This window comes from Argiope bruennichi, chromosome 5 (assembly GCF_947563725.1).
Source record: "Argiope bruennichi chromosome 5, qqArgBrue1.1, whole genome shotgun sequence".
NCBI lineage: Eukaryota > Metazoa > Arthropoda > Arachnida > Araneae > Araneidae > Argiope > Argiope bruennichi.
The window spans coordinates 115,422,201-115,443,313 of NC_079155.1; the positions used below are offsets into that span (position 1 = coordinate 115,422,201).

The 21,113-nt window shown below is 30.3% G+C and overlaps 1 protein-coding gene across 3 annotated transcripts in view; it reads right to left on the minus strand.

The window, feature by feature from the left end:
* Positions 1 to 21,113, minus strand: part of LOC129968689 (voltage-dependent T-type calcium channel subunit alpha-1G-like) — a 126,041-nt gene that overhangs the window by 95,004 nt on the left and 9,924 nt on the right. For all 3 annotated transcript variants that reach the window (XM_056082836.1, XM_056082835.1, XM_056082834.1), the window contains exons 2-3: positions 18,660 to 18,757; positions 436 to 607 (exon numbers count right to left, since the gene is read on the minus strand). In XM_056082836.1, coding sequence (XP_055938811.1) covers positions 436 to 607; positions 18,660 to 18,757 — 270 coding nt within the window. The remainder of the gene's footprint in view (positions 1 to 435; positions 608 to 18,659; positions 18,758 to 21,113) is intronic.

The following is a 21,113-nucleotide window of genomic DNA, read 5'->3' on the forward strand; positions in this document are numbered from 1 at the left end:
TTCTATTAAAATACAGAAAGTTTTAAACAATTAAACTAATACAATTTTTAAATTTTACAAAACAATAAACTTTACAATTTTTAAAAAATATTTTGATTTAAAATGCATCAATAATACATCTTAAATATATTTATTATGCATGCTTGATACATTTTACAAATTCAAAATTTAAATTTGTGCTCAGAATTAAACTACTTACAAATTTAATTTTAAAAGATGGATTTTGTATTGGTCTGTTAATTAAAAAAGAATCTATTCATTTATAAATTAAAGAATTTAATGATGACTTTTAGAAATGCAAGCTGAGCTGTTCATCAGATGAACCTACGCATTCTTTAACAAGTAGGCGGTCTTGCCTCACTAAGTAAGTGCATTCATCACATTAATGACCACCTTTTCAACTTTAACATTAAGTAGAGAGAGGTTTAATCTTACCCTGGTAGCGAAGTGTTGGGCGGGAGCTCTATGTAGCAACGTTGTCGGAGGATGCCCGCCCATAGCTGCACCCCGACGATGCCGAAAATGAAGAAGACGAAGAAGCAGAGCAGCAACACGTTGCCCAGCATCGGAAGCGTGTCCAGGAGCAACATGACTAGGATGCGCATGCCTGAAAACACAGTTTGACATTTTTTTCACTATCAATATTTAATTTAATAGAAGTAAATAGATTTTGAAAGCTAAAAAAAAATGAAAATAAGTAACATGTCATTATTCTCGAAAAATTTAATTCCGGAGCGGTCAGGTGCTAATGGCAAAATAAGGCAAATTCTTGTTAAAGTTTCGCCTAAAAACTTTGGCTGATAAAAGAGACAATTTGCATTTTTGCTGAAAGTTATTGAAAATATTTTAATTTTTTTTAAAACAAATCATGGTAACTTGATTTATTCATAATAGTAAACTGGTAAAAGTAGTGAGCAGTAATGTTTGCAGTCTGACGATTCAAGCAACTGGACTCGGAAAGATTTAGGTACAATTTTCACTTAACGCAGCAATAAAAAATAATCAAGAAAAGACCTTTGAAAATCATGCAGATTTAGATGTCTTTGTCAAAAATTACCAACATACGTTGGAATACAATTTATCTTCAATTATTATTTATCATTGTCTGATTAATCAATGTCTTATTCATTATCGATCGCATTGATAAGAGGACCAAGTAATGAATCAAATCAAATAAAAATAAAAGTAAAGTAATAATTTTATTTATCGCTTATATGTATCCATGCGGCAGAAAAAGTATTCTCACATCGAAGCGGTTGGAAACTTTGAAGAAACTCTTTTCCAAATAACAAGAGAAATAAATCGCTCAGTAGTTCCATCCCCTTCGATTTAATCAGAAAAATGTCAGACTGAATTCTGTCCAAAAACTTTCTGTATATGAAATTTGTTACAATAGATAACTGACTATGCGGATAGCACCAAGATGCGTACAATATCATTGTTCTTATGATGACATGGATACATATTTTTAAACTGTAGGTTAGCGAATTAAAACTTGATTAATTAAGTATAAAGAATCTGAAATTTATGGATAGAAATAAAAATTTCTTGAAACAATTGGAAAAAGTATTTTATAACTACAGTAACATAAAAAAACAAACAATAAACAATAACAGAAGAGAAATTAGAACTTAAAAATTTCTTAGAACAATTCTTTATACTGCTTTGCAAAATTAAATTCATATGGCTGGTGTACGGTGGAAAGTCCTGCAGATCGATCAACAGATAACGATGCTTTATTCTACATGAAAATACGAAACGAAACGTAATAAACGCAAATGTAATAAAACACAGAAGATATGTATACGAAACAGCAGAAATGAATAACATATAAACAAAAAATAGACAATAAACAACCTTAATAGCACAAAATGCTCAGAGAGAATTCGCTGGAGATCTACACTCCAATATTTCGCTTAACTACTCACTTCTCTTCGCTCAACTACTGCTACTGACTCCATCTTGTGGAGTTTTATAGCTTCTGTGACAGGGTATCAAATGCTCTAGAACTGCTGAAATTCAAATACTAATGGAGTTGTCGCCAATAGTCTTAAATATTCGGAATCCTTTAGTTTTTTTCGGCAATTAGCAAAATGATTGCTTTAAACATGTCACCAAGGCTGCTGGGAGTCAATAACTTCAACAGCTCTTACTATGTATAATATATAAATCAATTTTGCTATCTTGAAGATTTACAGCGCACTGAAGCAATATTGCATATTCGTAAAAATAATATAGAGATAGGCATTGTAAAAGAATCAATATAGTAATAATAACCACTTATATGAAGTCATTTGAGACGTTCTTCTTTTATTTCCAAATTTATATTCATGCATTCCTATTTATATTATGTGAAAGAGTTTTGAAATTAGAAATTTTTAAAATCTGGTCATTCATTTATGCTAACTTAAATGAGTACTAGATTAATATACAATAGTTGTAATACAGTGACTAGGGATGACGAATATTTTAAGAGCGGTTATTACGTAACCAATATCAAAAAGTCACAAATACAAGTGATCAATACTTTTCAAAGAGGGGTGTGATTCAAATCCTTTATGCGATCTTACTGATGATATTTCGATTACAAGTTTTGGATCACGATAGGAACTAACAATCGATACGATATCACTGAAATTTGCCGGAGCGGTGACGATACGATCTGTCCAATGGAAGCTCTCGAAAGAAATTTGTGATTGGATTGAAAAGTGAACGGACCGGTTATTGGAATTATCGTATCGTATCATTGAATTGCATATCACTGAAATTTATCGGAGCGGTGATTCACCGGAAAGTGCGAAGTCACCACTCCACTTTACGGGAGTGACCGATATTCGTATTTGATGATGCGCTATTCCATACGGATCATTTTTAATTGCTCGTGACATGATTGACTTTGATTACATGTACTCTGTTTACTGCTGGCGCCATCTATTGATAGAATATAGGACTAAAGTAGACATTTTAAAGAAATGACATATATTTTTAACTCATCTTTTCCAGAAAATGGTTCACTCTAATAAATAAATTAAATAAATAGTTTTGAGAAAAAAAAATTTAAGAAGTAAGCTGAAACAGATAAATTAATTCAATCACACGTTAATTAAATTAGTAAATTAAGTATTAATTACAATTAATAAATTTTATATTTAATATTAAGTAATAATTTTTAATTAATAATATGATTGAAATAACAGATATTTGGAACGCATATTTAAAAATAACAATAGCAATATTATTTGTTATTCAAAAAATCGTGGATTATGCATCTCTAACAGCGACCAAGTTCTTTGTTACAGTATTTTGTAAACAACAGAAGGAGAATAAGAAAAAAATTATTCTAAAAAATAAATTTAATTTTTTTAAAAAAAAGTTTAATTGTTTGCTTCTATTTGAAAAATTGGATAATCTGGCATTATTGAAATGCAGAATGAATTCGTGATTTTTTTTTGTAATCCAGACAAAAATTCTAAAACAGAGTTTATTTCTGCTAATTCGGAATATATGTTCAATATTTTTTATATTGTTTAATGAACTGACATTGCATGAATCTATATGGCTACTTGAAAACATGTAGAGAAATATTTACATGAAACTATATGAACTGACATTAAATTTTAAATACTAAAGTATTCAAGAATGTAAAATTTTTATTAATTATCGTCAAATAATTTAAAAAATCAAAACAAATAACAATATGTGGCAGTATATGCATTTTTGGAATTTTATGCCATTTAGATATTTATATCCAGCGAAACTAATTTGAGCTAGAAGAAAAGGAAAAGTAAACTTTATTTGTTTTTGCGCGCATATGAATTCGAAATCATTTGTCTCCTTCATGAAGAATTTTAACAGAAACAGCAAAAAGAAACGAAATCCACGCAAATCTCAAGGGAAATTAACAGACCACGCGGAGCGAAAAATCTATAAATCACAGTAGAATCGAATTCTTTTACTGCAGCCTCAACAATGAACATTTCGTTTGAAAAATTCAATACATTCGACTTATTTTTCTTGTAATTTAATTAAATTCATCCTATTCATGCGCAAAACTCTAGCACAAAATTAATTTGAGTTGAAGTAATGTCTTGTTGAGATAAAAGATTAAAGGATTAAAACAAACTTTACTCAAAAATGTAAAAATGATTAAAATTTTAAAAGTTTGAAAAGCTTTTTTTCACTAACACCAAGTAAATCAATGCATAAATATTAAAAAAAAAACTCTTTTGCTAAATTATGAAGTTGATTAAGGATATAAATGTAAAATGTACTTTTCACGTCCGCGCTATAATTTTCCTTTGGGTATGCACTTGTCAATAAAAATTCACAGATTATATAATTGCATTTTTTTGTATATTGCAGAATATACAAACGACTTTAAAGTAAGAAATTAAATTAAAAAGCAAATCTAAAAAATTTGGAACCTTAACTTTTAAACATAGATGATATTGTTTACGAAATTTGATTGATAAAATCTGCATATAAATGATTATTAATTTTTTAAGATTTTAATATTTTTAATCCTTTAAATATTTATTAAATGTTGGAATGCCTAGCAACCACTTTCAATTGATTTTATTCATTATTTTTAAATTTTTGGTGGAATGAATATCATTTTGATCCGTGCAGTGGAAGCAAGAGGAACTATGTTTTCGGGAATATTTCTTTAGTGATCACATTTCACACTAAACACGAAGACGAGACATTAACGCGCTCATACCTTAACAGAACGACATCCCATCTCATTATTTACAATCGCGCAACATGGGATGCTCATAACTTAACAGAACGGCATCTCATCTCATTACAGTGCCCGAAAAAATTATAAGGACACGCGAAAAATCTCCAAATCTAGAAGCCTTGTTTACAGAATCGTATGCAAATTTTTGCAGCAAAAATAGAAGTAAAACTAAAATATTTTATGCCTAAAGTAATTAAAATTTTCAATTTTAAATCTGCTAAAATTTAAATTTTGATTTTTAAACCTAAATGAAAACGGAAAAAAGTATAAGGACATTGCTTTTTCTCCAGTAATTATTTAAAAATTTGCATATATGAAAGCATAAAATGACAATTCCGAGTTAAAAGATTCATTTGCGAAAAGAATTTCCCACTCGTCGACTTTCAGTGTGAATTTTTAAACGATGCTCAAAGGAACTCAACTTTCTGACTCTGAAAAAGGAAAAATTGTTGCTTTTCGAGAATGTGGATTAAGTGGATGGGAAATTTCAAAAAGAATCAAGAGATCTAAAACGGTGGTTTATAATTTTCTAAAAAATCCTGGGATGTATGGTATGAAAAAGCGAACTGGGAGACCAGAAACTCTCACTCGTCGACAAAAATGAATGATTGTAAGAAGAACTTGCGAGAAAAGAGAAACCACAAATGAAGTTAGACAAAATTTGAGTTTACCATGCTCAACAAGGACTGTTCAAAATGTTTTGAGTAAACATCCTCAAGTTTCTTATGGGAAATTAGTGTCACGCCCCCCTCTTACAAATCATCATAAGAAAAGTAGAGTTTACTTTTCCAAAAAATAAATTTCTCTTGGTCAAAAGTGGGCTGATGTAATTTTTTCGGACGAAAAAAAGTTCAATCTTGATGGACCTGATGGTTTTCGTTATTTTTGGTATGATCTGCGAAAGACCAAGGAAGTGTTTTCCAGGCGTCAATATGGTGGTGGCTCGGTTATGGTATGGGGCGCTTTTGCGGCAAATGGAACCACTCCAATTGTATTTATCAACCATAAAATGAATTCGGACAGGTATGTTGATATGTTAGGAGAAAGTTTGTTACCTGAAGCGCCACTAATTACTTCAGGGGACTATATTTTTCAGCAGGATAATGCTTCGAAACACGTTTCTGCGAGTGCAAAACTCTGGTTTGAAGCTAATTCTGTAAATTTACTTGATTGGCCGTCGAGAAGTCCCGATCTTAATCCAATCGAAAACTTATGGGGACTTCTAGCCCAAGAAGTTTATAAAAACGGCACACAGTATCAATGTACACAAGATCTTGTCGTCGTTATCAAAGACGCTAGGAAAAAAATATCTGTGGACATTTTAAAAGATCTTTCATGATCTATGACCTCTCGGATTATTCAAGTGATTGAAAAAAAAAGGTAGTTTTCTTGATTATTGAAACATTTTTTAAGTATTTTACAACATGTCCTTATAATTTTTTCCGTATTTCCTTTAATGTTAAATTTTGTAAAATCAATATTTTGAAGCTAAATTATGTTTTTTATGTGGTATAAGTGTTATCATAAAGTTATGCAGCAGAAGTAAGAAATATAAAAAGTTCATTTAGGTGAAATGGAAATAAAGCATATTTTCATGCAATTACATGTCCTTATACTTTTTTCGCGCACTGTATTTACAATCGCGATACAACATGGGATACTGATGCGTACCTAATCAGGCATCGCCATCTATTATCCTAAAGAGAAGATAGAGTAATGCAACTGCTACATATGTAGTTATTTATGATCTTACTCGAAATTTGCGAGCTATATACTTTCATAATTATCCCTGAAAAATATGTACTGCTATTACCGATAGTATTTAAAGAAACTGAAAATTTGAAATGTTTTATATTATAGTGACAAAGTGAATTAATGAATGCATCTACTTTTAATGCATTGTAATTTATGTCGGAAAATTAAATAAATTATTAAAACATTTTCTTGTTTTATATTATCTGGTGATCTGTAAATTTAAATTATTAATGATTTGCGAATTTATGTAATACTTAAAGTCATTGTGAATATTTTCTGCTTATAACAGTCACATTGGTGAATTGTCCTTCATTAAAACATTCTACGAATCCTTAATGAAAGATTTCTCACTCACTCTTTTCATTTAAAAATGCATAAACCAACTTGATTTTTTTTTTTTTTACTGTTGCATTCTTTTTATTATGTGCATTTTATGAGGTTAAATACTGATTTTTTTCTCACTTTGCTAGACATACTGGTATACGTTCTCATCCTAAAATATGAAACCCAAATTCGAAATTTAAAAAGAATTATTAAACTATTACCATAAATCGCTATAGCTTAATAAATCCTATTACCTCATTTATAATAACAACCTCATGAATGAATCGGAACTATCAGTTTAGTTTAGTTATATCAACGTCCCATTTCAAAGCAACACTAGGTCTATTTTGGGACGGACCTCGTAATTTTGAACCGCGGTCAGATGACGAGGAAGACCCCTGAGCTGGTATCCCCCTCTCCACACCACACCAGCGGGTGGACGTTTTGCCCGGACTGATTTAACGTGTACCAGACCTGCTTACATGACTGTTATTCGGTAGAATCTGGTCACGAGCCTGCAGCCTTCCGGTTCCAAAGCCGAGACCTTACTACCGGGCCACTGCGGCCCTCCGGAACTATCTGAATACACTTCTTAAACCGGGTTTTGTATAAACTGTAAGAGTCGATTATGAAATTATTTTTTATATACTAGAGTTCTGGAAAGTAAATAGTATGTTTCATCTAAGATTCAAGATAATTTGTTTTAGCTATGGGTTAGTTTTCGAAGTAACAGAAAGAATATTTTGCCACATTAGGAGTGATTGTAGTGTCAGAAACAAGGCCGAAATGGAAAAAAATACCGAAAAAATGCCAAGATCGAAAAAATGCCAAGTGTCAGAAACAAGGCTGTATTTGTAGCGTAACACTTAATCATCTTCTCAAGAATTTTCTGAAACAAATCTATATTTCATCAAAAGATTAAAAAAAATCTTTAAAACGTATATAAACATTGATTATGTTTATTTGCTTCATCTTGTGTTTTGGAGTTGATATTTAAAACCATCAAATCTATAAAATATAGGTATTCGTGAAAACAAACTGTTACAACAAATACATCCCTTTTAACTTGAATGTCAAAGCATGTAATAAAAAATTCCCGAACTCGTAGTTTTTCAACTCACGGCACAATGACGTTCCAAGAATCAAAACCACTTAAAGACACATCTAAGGATGAATAAATTATATGTGATTCTGATTCCAAATTAGGAATTCGCAGCCTCGTAATTGCTTTCAAAAGGTTATAGTCTTGAAGGTCGCAATTTTGGCACATCTCTCAACTCTTTAATTCATTATCATTTGATTATTCTCATCATATTATCACTATTTATCGTTCAAAATATGTCATAAAAATAGCACTTACTTCCTACATTTAAATTTTTAATAGCATATCGTGTGCATTCCATAAAACAATTACACAATGAAACATACACAAGAACTAATATCGCTTAGAGTAATTTTTATTATAAGCGCCAAGTATATCTTTACCTAAAATTAGTCTCACGGGGGTAATTCATAATTGAGAACGAGAAGCTTCCGGCATGGAGGTTAGTTCTCGCCACCCTGGTGGACACACAAAAAGACAAGGGTCTGGCTCCTCCCAACGATGACGGGACGTAAATCCCATTGGAAGGGTTGAACCGTAATCGGTGATGGCCCTTAGGTTTCAATTACAGTTCCCGCCAGTGTTGTTGTAGCGGCGGTCCGATCATCCATATTTTTCCGTGTGCTTTCCGGAGGGTCGGAGTAGCAGTTTGTGATTGTGGTTTACTTAAAATCACTTTTCATTTACTGTATAATTAATATACATATTAATGAAAAATGTCGAAATTTTAACCAATTTTTACCATATTCGGAAGAACATATTGAACAGATTTTAAGAATATACTATCTTCATATGCGACAGTATGTTCTAAAACCTTTGCCTGTTCAATTGCTGTTTATTTTTAAACTTTTGATAATATCATTGCTTTTAACTATATGCATGGCGCAGTTTAGCCATTTGAATTTATACCAAAAAAAAAAAAAAATCCAAAAAACCTAACTAAACCAGCATTTCCAGAAAATTATATCTATGTCTTGGTATTTAGAATTTATGATTATGGTTATGCGACCAACTAGTTAAAAATAATAAATGTAACGAGGGAAATATTTTTAAACAGAAGGATTTCTTTTTTGCAAAAGAACTCGTAATAATATGATTAGAACAAATATAAAATTTGAATCTCGATGTTGCGATGTTTTTATAATTTTTAATGCTATAAATCATTTTTAAATCAAACAGCAGATGAATGCTTCATTCATGTTTGATGAGAGACTTCCCAGGAAAAAAAATTTAATTTTATGAAAAGAACGATGACAGCAGTCTCAGAATATGATGGCTTCTCCGATAAGGGATGACAACCACAATTACTGATCTTAAGTGAATCAGAAATAGCAGTTCGAGTTCTTGGATTGTACTCAAAAAGCTTTTAGACCGGCAGAGATTCGGGGAACTTCAGCGAGAACAGAGCTCCGGAGTTTTAAGGATTGACGCATTTTGATGGAAGATGTTGATTCTGCTTCGAAGACAATGTCAAAAGAGCGTAATGGTTTATGGGAGACAAGAACTATCGATTTTTTTACTTTCCGCAATATAAAAAAACCTGAATGTTTTAAATAAATGAGTTAATCGATCAAATGTGAAGTAATTCTTTTCAGTAATATAATAAAAGAGATTTCTTTGAATAATAAATCGGTTTCATTTCATACTTTTATCGAACTTTTTATGTTTATAAAAATGGAATTATAAGATCGAGATGTCGCTCTTTTTTCAAATGTTTTAGTGTTTTGAAATTCTGTACACTTATGTGCACTCGTTTTTACTATTCTTTTTATATATTTTCATTGTTTCAAAGTTAGCTAATCAATCAAGTTAATCAAATTTCGATTCTATTTATGTGGTACATAGTAATGTAATATAGTTCATACATTACATAGTAATGTCCACTATGTAATGTATTTGAGAAAAAACTCCATTCCATACTATTAATAATGAGCTGTAAGCTAAAGATTAAAAAGTAGAAAATATTGAAAATAAAAATATTTTAGTACTCTGATAAGTGCATTTGTACATTAATGAGTGTTTACAATAAAATATGGGTTTTTATCATTGTTTTGTTTCTAGGCTGAATACAGAAAGATCTTTTCCATTTTTACTGAATCACTTCAAATTCCTCAATGAATTGCGTTTTTCTTTCTTGATGACCGACAGCTAAATTGTTTAGCGTTTAAGTTTGAAAACTGAAGAGTCTAAAGTTTTAAAAACAGCAGTGTAATTAAAAAGAGGTTCCTTTATCTGGCTGGTTTGAGTGGCATACCATAAAGTCGACTGAAGAAAGATAAACACAGACAGCCAGAAAAGATTTTAACTACAAACACATTCCTCTCGGCAAGATGGATGTCGCTTCTTTTAGCAACAATACACCTGACGGCGGAAGCCAGATCACTATCTTACATACAGCGGCCAAACCATATACAAAAATCGGAGTGGAGCTTCTTGCATTGACTTCTTTATCAACGAAGCTGCAATTTTTCATTTGGTATAACAAACGGTGACGAATTTTCTGTTAGACAGCTGATAGGAGGTCAGCGGAAGCTACTTTTAAAATTTATTTTCCTTCTTGACGAATAAAATATTTAGTAAAAAAAATGGAAATTAAAAGAATTATAAAATATAAGGATAATGTCAAGACTTTGTCAAGTATAATTGGTTAAGTTCTTACATATGCTTCATTATATTCAGTTGGTTATTGCACTATATATGAATACCTATGCTTGCTTCAATAATATTGTAAATAAATGGAAAAGCGGCTAATTTTGAGTCATGATAAAAAAAAAAAATCCGCATTTTCAAAAAATTTATAAAATAAATTAGGGATGTTAATTAAATTAAAAATGTGTTAAAATGTAGAGATCAATTGACCAATTTATTAAAAGATGGATTTGTGCCATGACTAGTGCTTCAGAAATTTAAATCGGCCACTGCATAGACAAATACATATATTTTCAAGGAATTAGATCATATCGAAATCAATGTTTTTTTCTGGATTTTCGATCTACTACATATGCTGCTTATGATCGATTGTATTTAAGCTGAGAGGATACAAGATTTCAATTAGAACATTAAAAAATCAAGTAAAGCATGATTAAGAAAATCTTCTTGAAGCTGCTTAGACGAAACATCAATAAAATCGAACTGATTAGCCTCTCTATTAAATTTAAGTGTCTTAGAACAAATTAATTCGAGGCATTAGCATAATCAAAGCCAGGAATTTGAGCATCTATGACTAAAAAAATATCCAAATAATATAATACTTTTTAGATCCGAAAGATATAATAAGGCTTAAAAGAAAAGTCACCTGTCCTTTGATTAACCCCCTACAATTTTGCAAATCTGAACCTTTTCAAAATAGATTGATCATGACAGTTATCTTCACTCCCAATCATATATATGTGCTTTATTTTAACTGTTACATTATAAATAAATATTCATGCATTGGCTGAACGAAATGTTTGAAACTATACCCACGTTTATATAACTTTTTAAAATCAATAATTTTCTAGTTCCAAGACTTAAAATAAGTCAAAAGGAAAATTATGATTAATGCATATTACATATTTTGTTTCAAAATTAAAATAATAATAATATGATGGCTTTAGATGATAACGGCGTCGCTATATTATGGCTCAATTAACCAGTTAATTGTTTAGACCTCTTCGGAAAATGCGTATCTAAATTGTGTCGCAAAAGTTTAGCGATCACGAGTACACTCGTCAAACACAGAGTATGTGTAACATGAAATTATGTTGTGATGAAATTACTTTATTTTTTTCAAATTTCAATAATTACATTTATTTATTTACTTAAACTAACATACATTTTTTGCATATGAACGAAAATAAACCTAAAAATTAATTTATTATTTTTATTTGCTATTAGAAAATGGTATTGACCAAAGTATGGTACAATGCATAATAATCTTTTATTTGTTCCTTTGTTTTGAACTTGACCTTTTTAACATATTGAAATTAACGAATATGTTTGAGTTCTCACTAAAACTGTAACTCAAACTGCAAATTGTCACTTTTTATTACTCTTGACGAATAACTCAAAATGTTGTGTTTTTCCATGACGAGTTTTCCCGTCAAAAACAGTTAACTGATTAAATCAATATTCAAGATAGCCCTTGTTTTATGCTGGATTTTTAACAGATAATACAATTATGCTTCCCTTGAGGAATTCATCTTTCACATAAACTTATTAGTTAGTCCAATATTAGTAATAATAAATAAGATTGTTTTCCCCCCGGGTGGAAATGCATCAGATTAGGCAGATGAAATTAATGATTCGAGCTATTCCTCATGAAAAGTGACAAAATTATGTAATAAAAAATGCTCAGTCTATTGGGACTATCGATCTTTTCTCCAAATTGTGGACCCATTGTGGAATTATGTCGGTCAATAAAACACGATAACTTAGAAAAGGAACGCGTTAGATATATGAAATTAGTATAGCCGTCATTGAATAAAAATTATAGATCTGAATCATATTTGGGATTAAAAAGTTCCAATAGATTTAAACATTTTAATTTGATACTATTTCTAAACACACACTTGAATATTTTTACAGGACTTAGAAGCTAAAAAACCCCACTATTTTGGATTCATGCAAGAAAAGCAAGAGAGGAAATTTCTGCTTTCATTTTTTTCTTTTAATATACAAGTTAAAAGTATTAAAATCGCCTAAAAATCCGAACTCAAGATTTTAACTAATCTTCCAAGTTTCACAAATCTCTGAGTTTCAAAAACACATTTTTGGTTTTATGTCTGTCCGACTGTGAAGACGGTAACTTAAAAATACTTTGAGCTAGATGAATTTAATTTGGTATGTTGGTAGTTGATATTTGGATTGAATGTCTATTTCTACTTCTGCCAAATTTTGAAAGAAATCCATTTAAAAGAAATCTATGTCCGACTTTCCAAGTACAAATGAACAAATTAACAAGAAAAAGTAAAGAGCAATATAGATAAAATTTGGTCCAGAATCTAAAATATTAATTAGAATTAAATTTGAAACCAAATCTGGCGAGTAATTACTTGTCTGTCGGTCTCTACTTTTGTATGCACGTAAACACAGCAATTAAAAAACGTAATTATATAGACAAATGAAATTCAATTCACATTTTTAGCTTCTAAAATGTAGATCCTTATCAAGATTTGAATTAAACGTGTTAAATGGATGACCGTCTGCCAGTCTGTACTTTCGCATGAATGCAAACATAATAACTCAAAACTGTATTGATTTAAATAAATGATATTTGGTAATAATTTAATAATTTGATATACAACTGCAAAGGTACTTGTATATCAAATTTTGGCTTCATTTAGAGATCTCGTACTAGATTTGCGCTAAAGGTTGAGAATTCGAAATTCGAGTCATGTAATTAATACACAAATACCTGTTTTCTTTACTATATTTTTAAGGATACAACTCTCAGATGACGACACTGAAAATAAAAATCTGAGGACTAAGCATTTATTAGAGAATATGTGTAAATGTGTGGAGTTGGCTGGAATAGAACCTGGGACCACAAATGTATTGGGGAGTATCACTCCAGTATTTCTTTAAGATATCAGAGTTACGTGATATTATAATTGGTCGTTTCAAACTTTTTCCTAAACTTAAATAATTTCAGCTTAGTTATACAGTTTTGTGTTCAAAATAGTTTATGAAAAGTCTCTGATAGTTTTTTGATATTATCAGAAAATCAAGTGTGTGTGCAGTAATATCAGCATGAATGGTGATTTAATCTCATGAAAATTGAGAAATGCTGACTTCCTCCTCGGCACTTGAGACAAGTGCAGTTGTCAGTGAAGTAGTCGGAATCCCTTTATGCTAGGAAACAAGTAAAAATTTTTAGATTCAATCTTGCACAGTCATTATAAAGTACTAAAAGAAAATTCATTTTTAAAGAAAAGGGACACATTAAAGTTTCTAAAATATATAGAAAGTCCTAAAATAATAATGAAAGATAGAAAAGATAAACTTTTATTCTGAAGACTGCGTATAATAATGAAAACAATGCTTAAAATTTTCAACAAATCTAAATACAGAATAAAATAATCTCGAGATTTAAACTCATTAAATATGAAAACATGACAATAAATAACATTTCATGAAAATGGGGAGCATTTCCATTTTTTGTCGAATAGCTAGAAGGGTTTCTGTGTCATTTCCTTTCGCTCAATTCTTTCCAACTTTTCACTAACCCTCTGTCATAGGCCTTCATCTTGTATATCAATTATATGAGCTTTTCTTCAAATGTAGCTGGGGATTTTAAACTATTGAAACATTTGATTGTGGAACATCTAATTTATAATCATTATGACTTTGAATATTTTTTATTGACTTCTTCAAAATAGGCAAGAAAATTGTCTTTATTCACTGCATCTTGTGAAATACTTAATATTTAAAATACTTTTTCTTTTTATGCGCAACAAATACAGTATATTTTGATGGTTCGGGTTATTCCATAGTCTTTTCGGAATGCTTCAGGCGTTGAAATAAGCAATGGGGAATTCGTATAGCGCTTTACGTTCGTTAGTCTCCATTTTGAGATATTCCTGTCATAAAAATAAATCTCTATTTAACTTTTATTGTTTAACGGAAGAATGAGCTAGGGTTCCACTGATGACTCATGCAAGTAAATAATGACAAGGAAATAAAATTTTAACGTCCGTTCCTTCTTCCCTAGATTATTATTCAATATATTGTTACAAGTCTGTAATGCTGCTTCCCAGCACGAATAGTTGGATCGTAAGAAAGACCATTTTACGATCAGCTCTATTCGATGCTGATCGGATGCCGATTCAGTGACCCCCGGGCTTGGTGACCGTTTGGAGATAATACTGGAATCTTTAAAAATTTTGACGATAGAAGCCATAGGAGCCAAGATATACTTTATTGTTCCAGCATCTTCTCTGCCCGGCTCCGGAAATTATAAAAGATCGAAGACAAATCGTAAACCGAAGACAGTCGTGTATAGAGTCGTCGAGAGGTTTAGAGTTGCATAGCGAGTCAACGGCGGAATAGTTGGATCAGTCCGGCGAAGCGCAAGCGTGGAGTGGAACTCAACTGTTTGCAGAATTGAGCTGTGTGCCTAATCCTGGAGTTTATTAAAGAAGCAGCATCGAGTCCTGTGTGGAGTAGCCAGTCGTGTAGTAGTGAATCGACAGTTGTATACAGCTAAAGTGAGGAGACAATGAAGAATTGCAGGCGTTTGAAGAGACCGTAGAAAGTAGATACGCAGATTCCTTCCTCCTGCTGAATTCTGCCGTTTTGTGTGCTGAGATTGCTGTTAGTTGCTTGATTTGTTTGAATTCCGAAGCTATTCAACGGATGTTTCGCGAAGAACCTCTAATTTCAAACAATTAACAGGCAATGAAAATGATATCTAATCAAAAACTATTCTCGAATTACCTCCACCATGCCTGTTTGATGTTGTTTGTCTAACAATGATGGATTTAATGGACATCGTTTATATCTTGATTCTTCTGTGAAATCGTGTTTCATATCAGCGAATTCAAAGCCGAGACTTAGCCGAGAAATTTCCAAGCAGGCAAAAGACTGACCCTTATATTTTGTTAAATAAATCACCATGACAGAAATCATCTGAGTTAGAATACGGCTGAATCTTTGTTGCTCACTAGCTTATATTAGAAAGTTAGTTCAAAGAATCTGCATTTCAGATTAATTTTATTACCATATTATTGTTCTAAATGGAAAAGAAAAGTGACAGTGAGATGCTTTCAAGTGTTGAGGGGTTTCATTGAAACTGACATTACTTCTCATGCATTTTTTATTTATTTTTGGATATTATTGAGTGGAAACTTTATAGTAATATTTCCGCATAAAGATGGATTTCTGTAAATCTTTGCTCTTAAAAATACTGAATCAAAATCATTTGTCTTAGAGCAGACATCAGAAAATAAAAGATGCAACTCACGATATTATAAGTCATACAGAAAAAATCGAAATCTGCAAATTTTTATTAGCTGAGATAATGCAAACGATTTTGTATTATCATTTTAAAAGACCAGATCAAACCAAACCAAATATGATACGAAAATATTTCATCGGCATTCTTTCGTCGAAGAATTCATCTAGATAATTGTATTTTACTTTTAATGTGGAGGTGTGTCTGAGAAGAAAATAAAAAAAAAATTAAGAAACATTTCAATTTTTTAAATGAATCTAAAAATATTTTCATTGACATAACATCAGATAAAATCAGGTACTTACAAAAATATTTTTAGTTTAACAAGTAAATTTCGATGGGTGGTATAGCTCTATTTATAACTCTTTCGCGCATGCGCATTCTTGTCATGTCCATTACCTTATCGTCTTTTCACTCTTTCAAAGCATTTTACTTCCATTTATCTTGTTCCCACCCCACAAACTCGTTAACAATCGCTTTGCGGTCGATATACAGCGTGGACTCATTCAATTTTTTTTCCATCGGCATTTCTTTTCATAAGTACTTTATTTTTTTTGGGTGAATAGTGTTTTCTACGATATTTCACGTAGAACTCAAGAAAATATCCACATGTTTGGCAGAAAAAACAAAATTCAAACTATTAACTATGGCTTTGATTCCAATCAAAAATACAAATACGTTCCTTGCTTTTAATTTTGTCGGTGAATAAAGAAAAACATTACAATCTTTCTTATTTTATAATTATTTTTAGCGTATAAAAACATGCTTACTCTTTTTCTCTGTGATTGGTTTTAGAATACGATTTGCTTTCTTTTTTTTATATAGAGCTATCATTCTTTTTTTTGAATACAGCTTTAAAACTGCTAAGATGAATTGCTAATTTTTTAAATTCTAGTCAGATTGCTAATTTCTAATATCGTATATGTGAAATCATGCGATATTTTATAGACTATTTCAGATTCTCTTTTATTATATGTTTTTAGGTGCCACTATTTTTTTTTTATGATTTCATTGCTTATATACTGCTATAGATAATTTTTAAAATTCTTAAAACACTAACATTTAGGGAAATGTAGAGGAGACCGGGACAAGATGACGAGTGAAACCAAATTAAACATTTATAATAAATCCAGATTTATTTTTGTAAATTGTTTTTCTTTTTTATATTATTAGAATGGCCTTTTGGTGTATTGTATATAACTGAATAATTTTGTATTTTAATATAATCAAAATTACTTTGCTACTTTAAAAAATTGATGCAAAACTGTCATCTTGACCCAATACTGGGGCAAAATGATTTTTAACTTAGGGGTAACATAGCATTCCTGATAGAAATTGAATATATTTTTATTCTTAGAAGATACAGTCATTAGTTAAACACTGCAAACATTAAACCAATGCACTGATTAATTCATCACTATTAAGTACACTATGAAGCACTTGGAAGACTGCAAGGTCCTCAAGTTACCCTGGTTTCGATTGGTAACGTTTAAAAGACTGATTTTTTTGGTAAGATTAATAAGAAAAAGAGATAAATAAATAGCGATTATAAACAGCGTTTTTTTCAGTCAGTAATTTATATAACAAAGAATAACCAAATACGCAATTCGTTAGTCAAAACAGATGGACATCATCTAACAAATAACGAAATGGCGATAGTGGCTTCGTTATACGAAATTCGTTGCCTATCATTCTAGAGGATTAAAAATATCCGTAAGATGGTGAAACTTGTCTATATGAGCACAAACAAAGTTATTCTTGATCTTATTATTATGAGTTTTAGCTTTTGCCATATAAAACCTCAAAATCGCTGATTTTTCAATAATATTTTTTTGTATGAAAAATTCATTATTTAGTATTATAAGAACTCAAATATTGAGATTAGTATTCAGTATTAAATATGAAACTGGCAAACGCTGGACAAAAATTTATTAAAACTGATAAAAGATTAGTTTTTTAAAAATAATTTTCCAAAATTATAATAGATTACTGAATTTATACAAGCTTTTCATTTATGTTAGATTGAGTACTTTCAAAACATTGATTTTAGGGAAACTAGAAAAATTGTTTCAATTTATACTTACATAAAACAGTTCAAATGGAATGTGATACTTAAATTGCGAAAAGCAGGAAAAATGACATCAACAATACAGCACAATTTTAAAAAAACGTGTAGCTAGAATTTAAATAGCATGTTGAGTAACATTGGTCATGCGCCTATCATGTTAGGTAAATTTATTTTAATGAACTGGAAGTTCCTACTGAATTCCATTATTTGCAAAGTGTATTTTTGGACATTACTTATACATTATTGATTCTTTTGAAGCAATTTAGAAATAAATAATTTAAAAATAAAAGTACATTGAAATTTCAGCACCTGTACAATGATTTTAGAAATTCTTATTCATTTGTTTTATATGTGCGGAAGTACTAGAATGTTTTATTATGGCGGCTCTTGTCGAAATTAGGTCAATAGAATTTACCAATTTTGTAACTTTGTTTTAAATTAATTTCTGAAAAAAAGTATTCAGTATTATTTTACGATAAATGCATAACAATAATTATTGAGAGTATTCTTTTATATTTTGCTGCCTTAGATTAACTGCTGATTTTATCTGAAATTACCACTATAATTCGCGTCAAATCAATGAACTTCAGACAACTAGTTTAGCAAAAAATGATGCCTTATTACAATAAGATATTGCAAATTAGCAACGATGACCGAAATATTAAGTCACGAAGTGCTATTGGTTTAAAGGGCGGAGGGAAAAGTATCCAAAAATGCAAAATGAAAGTCCACTTACTTGGTATCCGGTTGATAGCCCTAAGCGGTCGCAGCACGCGAACTGTTCTGATAGCGGAGAGGTTAATGTTGCCCACGTCTAGACAATATTCCAACGACCTGAAAGAAATTTTTAAAGTTAGCACTACAAAGAAGTAATTACAAAAAAGCATAGACAAGAGTTTGCTCGATATCACGCATTTTTCAACTCTGAGAAGTGTATTGAAAAGACTGTAAGTAGATAGAAATGAAACAATATTATAATTACTTCCTGATCCATTAAAGTAAATCTTAAAACGTGTCACTAAAGAATAGGTTGAACGAACAAAAAACTCAATGCGAAACTAAATGTAAAACTTATTTTATTGAGCATTAATGTTAGGAAATCAGATAGCAAAAAGAATTTATCACTAAACCCGCTTCTGGAGATAAGATTAAATATATGCTTAATCTTTCTATGTACGATTCTTAAGGAAATAAGCACATTACCGTAACTTCTGACAGGGTGTTAAGCACTACTATCGATGCTTTAGGCTTAACTGATGCCATTTGGGATCTTATAAAAGATTTTTGTCGCTTTTAAAATAAAAGTTTCAAGAATTTTGAGCTTTCTTTTGAATTAGCTTAAGAGAATCTCACTTCTTTATCAAAAAGTAACATATTTCTTAAAATACATTGGTATATATTATCTACAGGTACAAATATTAATACTTTAATGGCCGCACGTCTACGCAATCATTTTGAAGAATTAATTTAAAAAAACTTTATGTAAATTCATAAAATGATTTAACATCTGCGAACATACATATAAAAAATAACTGTAACATCACATACATATTGTGTGAGTAGACATTAACAATTGTTCTGGCTATCACACATGTTATGTGAGCGGCCGTTAAAATGTTAACGTTCTCTACTAAAATAAAGATGAAAAATCAATCAGTATTTTTTGAGGTAAGTCGATTTAATGTTATTATCATAGTTAATTCAGTTATTCAGTTTAATTAATATCATGTTTACAGTTATTTTTGGAACAGATCTTGTGTTCTTCTGATCTAGTTAAATGAGAGCTTTCCTTTAATTAAATCCTATTATCCTAAATCCATTAGATTAACCCTTTCTAGGGCCGTGGGAAGTATGCTTCCCACCAAATTTATCAATCTTTGTATGAAATTATGTAGGGTGGCATAAGTTCTGATCAGTTTTTTTAGAAAAACAGAAACTTAGAGGCTTCAGTTCTTTATCTCAATCAAAATGATGTGACTTGATTTGTTACTAAATTATTAATGAACCAAATTAATTAATTAATCAAATTAAATTTATCTAATAAGCTAAATGAATCCCTTTTCTTATTCTAATTTCAAGCCTAAAAATATTTAAATATAATATGACTAGAAAAAAATGGTACTTTAAAGGGTTGAGAAGATTTTTCCAAATGCATTTATCGCACCTGAAAAAAAGGGGGTTGATCCCAACGGATTTAATTTGTATGAGATCTGAGAAACAGACAAATCCGTGGTGAGATAGATTCTCAAATTGAGATCAACCAGATTCAAAACAAAGACTTTGCCACTAGGCCATTACGGCTTTCTACAACAAATAATGGAACCAAAATTCCTTGATTTTTAAAATTTAATTCATGAAAAATATCTTTGAGTGTTATATGAATGAAAGAAATGGAATTTTTTATGATTACTTTTTTGTATAGAACTGAATGACCACTTTCCATTGTGTATTCCTAGTTCATTATTCGACACTAACAGCAATGAAGTCATTTTTACGCAGAACCCGCAATTCATCTATATATCGCTTTCTTTATAGCCAGTAAGAGATCCACCCAAAATAAATTATTTAGATAAAAGCGCTGAACACCAGTAGTAGTAACCATAAATGACCCACTCCTATATAATATCGCTACTTCGAAAAAGTTTGCGAAACATGACTTTGACATATGTAAGGACAAAACATCGTGTAATAGTAACAATTTACAATGCATTCATTTAAATATAAAATAATGAACATATGGTCTATATACTTACAAGCGATACTTTAAGGTTTGCATATTATCCTTATTATAGGATTTTTCGTCAGACGTATGCACTTCACTATTTTCTATCAATGCATCACATTAACTGCATTTTTGCTTTTTTAAATTTTCATTTATTAATATATTTTCTTAATAATATAATAATTTTCATTTATTAATATATTTCCATAGTTTGAAAAATAAAATTCGGAATTTGGAATTAAAATTCTTTAATTTGAAGCATTAAATAATATATCAATATTGAGGTTCAGCTTCTCATATAATTTTCTTCCTATTTCAAAGGCTAGAAACATTTTTAGAAAAGCAATAATCTTGCACATGAAGTTTCTGTTTTTCTTTCAAGGTCGATTTTTAAATTTTAAATAAAATTAATCACAATTATTTTATTTAAGTAAATTAAAGTTAGTTTTTTCTAGTCATTCTGAAAAT